The sequence below is a fragment of the Desmodus rotundus genome, chromosome 6, assembly GCF_022682495.2.
Source record: "Desmodus rotundus isolate HL8 chromosome 6, HLdesRot8A.1, whole genome shotgun sequence".
Classification (NCBI taxonomy): Eukaryota; Metazoa; Chordata; class Mammalia; order Chiroptera; family Phyllostomidae; genus Desmodus; species Desmodus rotundus.
The window spans coordinates 122,431,749-122,442,440 of record NC_071392.1 but is presented as its reverse complement, the minus strand read 5'-3'; the positions used below and the strand labels follow the sequence as shown (position 1 = coordinate 122,442,440).

The window sequence follows — 10,692 nt, the reverse complement described above, 5'->3', positions numbered from 1 at the left end:
ATTGGCTCTGGGTATAACACTGAAATAGAAATATTTATGGTAGTGCAGGAGGGTGAAATGCCAGAGAAGAAATAATGAGAAAACTAGGAAAACAAGGAGGAACTTTCAGAAGCAGAGAAAAGGGGAGGTGAGTGATAGATTCCGTCAGGTGTTACACAGAGAGGTGAGTTCACTGGAGCTTTGGGAAGAAGCCACTGAGTTTGATGAGGAGCCATTTGGAATCCTTGAAGGTTGGTGATCCAAACACGGGGCTACTTTAATAACCATCATTTTCATGAGATGCCAGTGCTGGAAGGTACGTAGCCTAACTCCATTGTCTTACACACAAGGACATTTGGAGCCAGAGAAATTTCCCAGGAGCCAATTCAATTGTAAATAGGATAAAAAGAAAAACAAGTACTTCTACATTTAGAAGTCAATCAGATTAGCCTATTTTGCATCATATGGGGGAAAAACTTTTGGGGGGCATGGATAAGCCCCCTTTGAAAGCAATGAAGTAATGATCCCTGTCATTTATGAAAAAGGCCGACAGTCTACTGGAGCGCATCCTGGGGAGTAAACACTCTGACGGGTGTGAAGTGTTTTAACTTTTTATTAGAGAAGTTGGAAGTTTAATTTCATTATTGATGGTAACATAATTTTCTCTGTTCAGAGGAACACACAGAATCAGTTTGTACAAGCATATACAACAATTCAGCTGCTATCTGTGTCCCAGCATCAGTAATCTGACTCCTTCTAGACGGCCGGCTTCCATGCGCTCCTCTCAGCTTCGGCGGCCGGCTCCGGCCCCGTGGACCACGTCGTCATGCGCCGCCCGCAACACCCCTCACTACCGCAGGCTTACAGACCATGCAGATTAACACTGTAGCAAATTGTTTTCATATTTTAACAGACATAAAAAGTTTATTTTCTGATATGAAATTCTGAAAATCTGCATAAATATTTTTGTGTAAAATTAAATTACTTATGTATTTTTTTCTGAAACTAGAAGTTGAAGTATCAAGAATGCCCACATAATTCATATACACATATATATAGAGAGACTTTTTTGTTATGCTAAAAGTCTTGATAGTCAAATTATATTCTGTGCCATACACTTATTTAACCAGTATTGATTTGGCATTAGGTTAACTGTGTCTGTATGGATTAGTCTTAACTGGTGCTTGTGTATCATGCAAACATAGTTCTAGTATTCCTGTTTACTAATCTGGTCATGTGGCAATACTTAGATGATTTTGCTCTATAACAGTGCGAATTAGGAGTATAAATACTTTATACATGGTCACATTTACAAACGTTTGCCAATACCAATTAACAATCTTGAAGGTGTAATAGTGAATGACAATATCTGGAATTGGCTGAAGCAATTCCTAGAAAGCAATGTCAGATGTAAACTTTCTTAAATGTGCCTAATGGAGTTCTCCTTTGAGCACTGATGAGTTTGGCACAGGCACACTGCTCTAGTTTTCTATTGTTCTAATAATTTCCACAACTTTTACAGGAAGTTAGCTTCTATGGCATGGTAGAGACGTGGCACTTACTGATGAGGTAACTTAGATGTAGAAAAATTCCACAGAATTATTTGTCTAGCCAATCACCACTTCTGCTGATGAATTCGTCGACAGAGTATTTTTTTCCTAGTGCATGCTCTTGTTAAATTGCTAATGCACTATTTTTGCTGCAGCTCAAACATGTCCTAATGCATCACAAAGCAGAGTTGTTAACACCAAGCTCGTGTACTTGTGATGGTTATTTAATAGCAAACATGTTTAAGTTGTATTGTCAATGGTTACACTCTGCCTTACTGGAATGGTAATTTTTGTGGATTTGTAGTTACTTTTGCTTGGCCAAGAAAATTCAATATGTGAAGTAGAAGTACATTAGTCTGTGGTTTGGGGTAACACTTTGTCTATACATAAGGAGACAAACACAAAAGACACGACTTTCTTCCATGGACTCTGTCTTCGGAAGTTTGGGAGTGAGCTTTTGATGCCGTGTGGTTTTGCTGCCTCAGTTTGTGTTTTGGAGTTTCACACTACTGTTGCTGGTCTGCGGTCCATCTCGGCTTCCAATTTCACCATCTGCTGCATCTCCTTCGCCTGTAACACCAGAAACATGGCCTTACATGCTGAAATCCTCTCTTGAAGGCACGTAGTATCCCTGGCCTCTCTTCTCCTGTAAATCTGATGCTGTCACTATGTCCTTGCTATTCAAGGAGTGGTCCACGTCCCAGCAGAATCGGCTTCACCCGAGATCTTGTGAGGAAGGCAGAATCATGGATTCTACCCCAGACTGACTGAGTCAGAATCTGCATCTTAATATGATCTCTAGAACATCTTTATATACATTAAAGTTTGAGAAAAGTGGTCTGCACAGCGTCACAAAAACCAATGGAAAAGAGGCTGAGCCAGTCACTTGATATTTAGGCCGTCACGTCAAAATGTTTGATTTAGTTTCTAGAGATTGACCTGTTACCTTGACTGTGCATAGATTATTTGATCACTTTTAGAATAAGTACTGCATATGCACAATTTATTCACCAAATAGCCTGCAATTTAATTAAAAGTCAATCCTTTGGAATTTAGCTGATGTAGAAGTTTAGGAGGGAGGGTATCACATTGGTTTGGCTGGAGTATCCTGCAAATAGAACGTTCCAGGAATATGTAGGGTCCCTGGAATTCTACTGTCCAAGTACTATCCCTACAGCTATCATTTCTCTGGGGTAATTAATTTTGTACCAGATACCCGAGGAAGTAGGCCATAGTGAGCTCAATTTCATGAACTGAGTCTGTCACTAAGACAACCAGATGGTTGGGAGGTAGAAAGAAGGCAGTTGTGGGCCAGGTTCTGGTGAAAAATAATTGCTTGGCAGTACAGGGAAAAACAATTGGTTCATTTCAACTTTTATTTCCCATGTGGATACTTTTTCCCAACCCAGTGCCTATATCTTTTGGAGGAATAAAGTACCCCTCTCCTCTTTTAGTGACACACCACTTTGAAATAAAAGACTTTTAAGAACGGAATCATGGATATATACAAATAGAACTCAGAGGAGTGTCTGAAGTTCTTAGAATTAATAATATTCATGTCTACTTGGATATTCCAGCTAAATGGAAAGTGAGCAGGAGTGTCTGATTAACTCTCTAGATCATACCATGAACATGTAAATATCCCAAATAAAGTCCTGTTACAAGTTTGTTTAACCCATGGACCGTACAGTGATTTTCTTATTTTTATTTTTAGATTGTGGATTTAAATTTCATTATGTTGAGGATGGATATAATAATACCAAAGAATTATAGCTCTCTGCTTACATTTGGGATAGATGGTTTCCTCTACCCAGACATTTTTATGGCTGAAGTATAATAATACTCTAATAGAGAAATGAAAAAATAAAGAAAAATATACAAACATGAGACTATGACAAACGGTATTCATAAAAGATGACAGTGAAACATTATCAGTACTAAAAATTAAATATATTTTATGTTCAGTAAATAGTAATAAAGGCTTCCCTACGTGTCTCTCTTTAGCATTTAAAGATAAATTGAACACAGCTGAGAAGGAAGAATCGTATGACACTAAAAGATTATTCCAAGAGCAGGGTGACCATTTATTCCCAGTTGCCAAGGACAATTTCAGCTTATGCCTATAGTCCTGGCAGTTATGAACAGCACCCCTTTTACTCTCAAACTATAAATTATACGGTCACCTTACTTATGAAGGGTGATTAAAGTCCTTGGCAGACTGGATCTAGCAGAAAGCATGACAAAAGTCATTGTAGAATGACATTATATTATATAATATTCCTGCACAGAGACCATAAACTCTCTGTGATTAAAAACCACCAATGAACTTTTAGTGGGGCGCATTAAAAATTCACTGCAGTCATGTGAGTGTGTGTGAAAGAGCTGACTCTGACCCAGACTTAGCTGTGGTGGGTCCAAATGACAGCGTTTCATCACTATTATTGATGCCAGGGTGTGTCTTCCCTAGCTTGACTTGAGTTTCCCAGGTCTGCAATTGGAAATGCTGCTAAAACTCCATCAGAAATAATTATCTAAAGATTTGGGCATTTTAGTTTGAATATTACATCAGAAACCCAAGCATGAAAATAATCCATCTTTTAAGTCCAAACCCTTGCGAGAGTAATTTGTTGATGACCAGCGGTGAATCATAAATGGAAACTACCCCGACAACGCTGACGTGGTTGAGAAGGAAAGCAACGTCTTGCTTATCAGAGTTTTGGTCCTACCTTGAGTTTGGGACACTGCATGACAGGATTTCAAAAGCTGTTTGTACAAAAATAGTAATGTCAAAATTGAGTCATACATATAAAACAAAGAAAATCAATGAGTACTGAAGTGAACTTGAGAAATGAATGCAAAAACCATATACAGAAAAGCAAAAAGCTAAGAATAAAACATGTATACAACCATCAGTGACAAACTTCCCCCGAGTTGATATCAACAGAAAAAAAGAACAAAACAAACAACCAATGCCTGGTAACCCAGCCTGTACCTCTCTTCCTCGGTGGTAAGTAGGGAACCCTCCCTTCCGCAAGATGCCTCACTTCTGATTGAATGATAAGATTCATGACAAAAACCAACTCTTAAAGCTTGAGCGTGTGAGTAGTGGAGCTGTTAATGTTTGAAATGGTACATGTTAAGATGGGGATGACGTACTGTGGGTCTGGGGCGTCTATGGGAAAACGTAAGCAGAAGTATGGAGTTTTAAATGAGTAATTGGCTGACCAAGTAGATAAGGCCTTTAGGTGGCTTAAAATGAACACACAAGTTAGGATCCAGAATCATGACCAAAATATATTAAACTTTGAGCTGTTTTTGCTACTGGCCTCCATGCTCATCTAGCTAATTAAGTAGACCCACTCCATGCTTTGCTTAGGGGGGACTGGGAGAGTTTATGAGAGCAGGGTTACAGGAAAGCAGTAAGAACCTGAAAGGGAGATATTATGGGAGAATGTTAAAATGAATTTATCTTTGGCTTAGAAGCATAAAGGGTTTAGGGTTTAACAGTGGTTGGGGGGATTATTATAAACGTTTCGGGTTGTCTGGAGACAGGAAACTGTTTTTTGCTGATGAAATATTTAATTGATTACAAAGGGAGCTCCCCTACGTTGTTCCAGACCTTGTCTCATGAGGGAAAAGACCTGCCTCACTGCTTGTACCTCTTGCGCTGCGCTATGACAGTGTGGAAGCACACGAGTAACTGAATTGAGGGCCAAACAACATACTAGGAAGATGCGATTGAATTTGTTACGGACCAGGCCATATTTGTAAAGCAGAGCTTAACACAGAAATTCAAGTCCAAATTCCACTTCTCTCAGAAGCATCAATATATCTTGAATTTCTTTTCATTGAATTTAATTAAATCTCCACCAAACCTTCAGCCTTCTTTTCTCCTGTGCTTTCCTAAGCTTCTGTGACTCAAAGTATCAGTTGTGGGTGGTAGATATTACTTATGACCTATTAAAAGACATTATAAGAATTTTTGGAAAAAGCTACTATGCTCTCAATATGATCCAATCAATACAGCTACTACTAATTCAATATTTTAATGCCAGAACTCTGGTGTGGTTTGAATTATCCAGGTATTAGGAGGAAAGCTCAAAGGTTTTTTTTTGTTGTTTTTAATGTACTTTAGCTTTGAAACTAGAAACACTTGGTAACTGTATTACCTAGCTCTGAAAAACACCGCTATTATAGTGATGGGTAATTTTTAGCACATTTACATTCTTTAGTCAAACTTGTTGCTAAGCAACACAATGATTTCTAAGTAGTTTCTTAATTTAGTTAACTGAAACACACTGCGCCTTACCATCATTGTGCCTTCTTCTAAGGCATCCTGATCCTCACCAGCCCTGAATCACTAATGTGGATTCTAATGCTTTGGAGATGGTGGCTTTGCGCTTCTGCATAGTCCCCCTCCTCCCCCTCCTCAAGGAACACTTTCTGAGGAGTGTTTTAAGAGAAAAACACGTAAACTAGGTAATTTGTACCAGAACGGGATATATCTATGAGTTGGTCAAATGACTTAGACCCACGGGACAATAAACACTTGTTGTCCCCCCCTGAGGATCTGTGGACTGTTCGTGAATAGGAGCATTTAGCTAAAAAGGAAATGTGAGACATAGCTCAGAAGTATGTTCATGAAGAAACCTTCCACCCCCAAAAAGTAAAGAACCTGAAACCAGATTTGTTACCCAATTGCAATACAAAAAAAAAAAAAAAAAGATTTAGTTGTTTTTTTTACTTTCTTCAAGGTATATTTTAACATAATTCCTGCTTAAGTGTTCGTCAATGGGGGCCATTTACTCTGAAAAAATGTATCTTAAATGGGGTTACTTTAAAACTGGGAGGAAACAGGAAAGAGCAAGGTAGTGAAAGTGACCTCATCAAAACTTCTTTACAGCTTTTAGACAGTAAATTAACTACAAATAAAATCTTCCAACCCAGCTCCACCTGAACAGTAAAGTTTGAACTGAGACCGACCAGAATTTAAACTGCTGTTGAGGGTCATTTTGCCGTATAAGCTAGAGGTACTTCCATCAAACTGAAACGAGACTGTAGACCGCTGATGGGCTGTGGCCCATTGGGATGGAGCCCCTCTGTGCTGAGCTTAAAGTGAACATACACTCATCTCGGTGTTGGCATGTGCCCGAAGGCCTACCCAAACGGCTGGGTTTCGGATCACTTTTTATGTGTGTGAACTTCTCCATCCGGTGTGCTGCCTTGCTGAAAAATCACCGGCAGTATGGCACCCACTCACATCAAGTGGGTTGCAGAGTTATGGCGGCTCAGGCCTTTTGGTGCCACTTGTAAGCCCTAAGAGGGCTTGTAACTTCATTTTTCAGTTGAGGTTGACAATAGGTATTTTCTCTCATTTGCTTTTGACCATAATATCACTCGCCTCTAGGTGGCAACTTGTAAAATTCTAAATAAAATTAGAGAAATAATTTGTAACCTCTGTTTTGTCCTCCTCAGCAATGTCATTCTTAGAATCCCCACAGTCTATTCAAATGATGACATTTGATTCTTTTTTCCCCCACTAGCCACATTCCTTTCTCATTTCAAAAAAGAATACCTTCTGCTCTTGTTGGACGAGATGGGGCAAATACAGTAGGAGGCACCAAGTTTTCCTAGCCACCTTCCCACGCTACTACTACTCAGACACCAGCTTTGGCGGAGGGGTCTCTGCGGGGCTTGCGGTGTTTGCTCCCACAGTGGCTGCCTTTTTCCATTTACACTTTTAGATGAAGTACCTGCTCGTTTTGCTTCTCTAGGAACTCTAGGTGTTCAAGCTGGACTTTTTTCAACTGATCCATTTCTTTGGACTGTTTCATTGCGAGCTGCAAGATAAAAAAAATTCTGATAAACTTTGCACTGTAATCTTAAAACTTATGAATGACAGATGACTAGCAAGTTTACAATTTAAGTTAGAGATACTACTTTTTAAAAAATAGTCTGAAAACTGGGAAAGTTTAGACCCATAATTTTACTGGGAAAATCTTCCCTGCTGAAATCTTTGAAAATAACACTGTACTTATGCATCTTTTATATAAAATGGCTCCAAATAAGTACCTTAAAGATTTTAGGATATGCTTATTTTAGCTTTCAGGGTACTGACAGTTTAAAATGTTTAATGCACAGAAAAATCAAATTAAGTAAATTAGTTAGAAGTCCGATATCTGAGCATGAGTTTTTATTTATAATTTTTTAAGCAAAAATACTTACTCTCTTTCTTTCTTCCAGAAACTTTTTAGTGTTGCTGCTGTTTAACTCCCTGACTCGCCTAAAAGTAATAGGTACAAATAATAGTTGGTATGACATTGAATGGAATTAACATAATGTTAAATAAGAAAGAGTCATATTTTCTTTAATTATCTGGGTAGAATCAGCACTTTCTTTTCCTAATTTTTATTGTGGAATTTTGAAACATAAAATGACGAGAAGAATTTTTAAAAAACCAGCGGTGTACCCATCGCCCAGGTTAGTCAATATTAATGTTTTGCCACGTTTTCTCATATTTTTAAAGAAAATAGTGTTAGAGATGTAACCAACGCCCCCTTTGTATTTCTTCCTGATTCCATTTCTCTCCTTTCTCTCTCTCCAGACATAACCACTCTTGTGAATGTGTTATGGACCATTTCTAACAAGCTTCCAGGCGATGCTGCTGTGCTGGTGTACACTGTTTTGTGTTTTCCAAATTTACCTAAATGCTAATACATTTGTTTTTCTTTCTATAGCTTATCACTTAGCCAGCCTTGTGTTTTAGAGATATAGTTGTTTCACACTCTTCCCTTATTTCCATCCTCTATATGAATATTTTCCACTTATGAATAGAGTACAATATTCCTATTCCGCCATTAATAAAAAGTAGGTTATTTCTGAACAGTGCAGCAACGATCTGGTGGTGCATAGGGCCTCGTGGCGCTTGGCACACTAAGCATCCTAAGTATGCTGCTAAGTGAACAAAGTGTAGGGCGTATCTTCTTGTGCATCAGGAAAAGGTTTCTCTAGGGCAGACACTCAGACTTGCAGGTCGGTAGGAAAGGAGTAACTTCATCCTTGCTCTAAAGCAATGGTCCCAAACTGCACTCCCATCCACGGTGTGCAGGTGCTACTCTCCGCCATGTCTTTGCCCACTCTTGGTACCATCGGACATTTACGTCTCTGTCGGCTTGCCGGTGCTGTGAAATGGCATCATGCTGCTACTTTAACGTGCATCTCCCTGATTACAGGTGAGGTGGAGTGTCTTTCAAGACTGAAGCAACCTATAACTGATTGGATTTCTGAAACAGTTACAGGTCTATTCAGGTTTTCTCCTTTTCCAGTCAGTTTTGATATTTCTATTTTTCCAGAAAATTGTCCAGTTCATCTGTTTTCAAATTCATTGGTCGTAGTATTTACCCTTTTCATTCTAATATTACTGATCTGTGTTTTCTCTCTCTTCTTCATCAGTCTTGCTGGAGGTTTACTGATTTAATTATTTTTTCAAATAACAAGCTTTTGTTTTTGCTGATACTATCTGTTGCCTTTTATTTTCTGTTTCGATACTCTCTACTTTTTCATTTTTTATTTCTTCCCATCTGAGTTCTTTGGATTCACTCTGTTTTTCTAATTTTATAACCTCTTTGAGTGTTGGGCTCATTAATATTCATTTCTTTTAAAAACGTGCACATCTAGGCTATAATTTTGACTTCAAATATCACTTTAGCTACCTTTTTTGTTGAGGTGAGAACATTTAAGGTCCCCTGTCTCGGTAGTGTTCGAGTAGATAATGCAGTATCGTTAAATACAGTCACTGTGCTGCACACAGCTCCCCAGAGCTTATTCAGCTTGTAACTGGAAGTTTTTACTGTTCGACTAACGTCTCCTCATCCCGCAACCCGCCCCCCAGGAACCACCATTCTACTGTTTCTATGAGTTTGGTATTTTTTAGATTCCACCTATAAGTGGATTATAGAACATTTGTCTCTTTCTGTCTGACTGACTTCACTTAGCATAATATTGTCAAGGTCCATCCATGTTGTCACAAATTTGCAGCACTGCCATCTTTTTTTTATGGCTAAATTATAAAATTTGGCCATTGATCCACTGATGGACACTTTCGTTGTTTCCCTGTCTTGGTTATTGAGAATAATGCTGTAAAGAACATAAGGATGCAGCAATCTCCTTCCAGCGAGTGACTTCATTTCCTTTGGATATATACCCTTAAGTGTAGCTGCTGGTCCATAGAGTAGTTCTATTTTTACCCTCACCTGAGGACATTTTTTCATTACTTTTAGAGAGAGGGGAAGGGAGGCAGAGAAACATTGATGTGAGAGAGAAGCATCCATTGGTTGCCTCCCATATACACCAAGACTGGGGATTGTATGCACGTGGGAATCGAACCTGCAACCTAGGTATGTGCCCTGACCAGGAATGGTACCTGCAACCTTTTGGTTATGGGACGATGCTCCAATCAATTGAGCCACACTGGCCAAAGGTATTTTTAATTTTGGGGGGGAACCTCCATACTCTTTTCCATAGTGGCTGGCTGTACATTGATATTCCCACCAACGGTGCACAGAGTTGCCTTTTCTCCACGCGTTTGCCAATACTTGTTTGTTAATTTATTGATGACAGCCATTCTAACATATGCGAGGTGATATCTCACTGTGGTTCTGATTTGCACTTTGCTGATGATTAGTGATGCTGAGAACATTCTCATGTACCTGTTTGCTATTTGTATATCATTTTTGGAAAAAATGTCTCTTTGGGTCCTCTGTGCATGTTTTAAATGAATTATTTACTTCTTTTGTTATTGATTTCTATGAGTTCCTTATATTTTTGGATAATAACCCCTTACCTGACAGATAGTTTACACATATTTCCTCCCATTCTGTAGGTTGCTCCATGTTGGTGACTGTTTCTCTTGCTGTGAACTTTAGCTACATTAGTAAATCGTGCTCGCATTGTCAGTCAGTTATAAATACCGTGTAATTTCTGTTCAACTGTCTTCTTTGACCCCAGCATAAAAGTACTTTTAGCTTCTATATGTCTTTTTTAGCTCCCTGATGATACATTTTTGATCATTTTTGATGTATCTTTACAGAACTATTAAAAGTTAAAATTGAAAATTTATCATCAGAGAGCTGAGAAAGACATATAGAAGATAAACATTTGGCAC

At 38.7% G+C, this 10,692-nt stretch overlaps 1 protein-coding gene across 24 annotated transcripts in view; it reads right to left on the bottom strand.

Moving 5' to 3' along the window:
- Positions 1-574: 574 nt before the first annotated feature.
- Positions 575-10,692, bottom strand: part of PLCB4 (phospholipase C beta 4) — a 397,020-nt gene continuing 386,902 nt past the window's right edge. For all 24 annotated transcript variants that reach the window (XM_053926118.1, XM_053926124.1, XM_053926125.1 and 21 more), the window contains 4 exons: positions 7,755-7,812; positions 7,283-7,369; positions 4,256-4,292; positions 575-2,099 (listed from right to left, as the gene is read on the bottom strand). In XM_053926118.1, the coding sequence (XP_053782093.1) occupies positions 2,011-2,099; positions 4,256-4,292; positions 7,283-7,369; positions 7,755-7,812 (271 nt within the window). In that variant the 3' untranslated portion in view covers positions 575-2,010. The remainder of the gene's footprint in view (positions 2,100-4,255; positions 4,293-7,282; positions 7,370-7,754; positions 7,813-10,692) is intronic.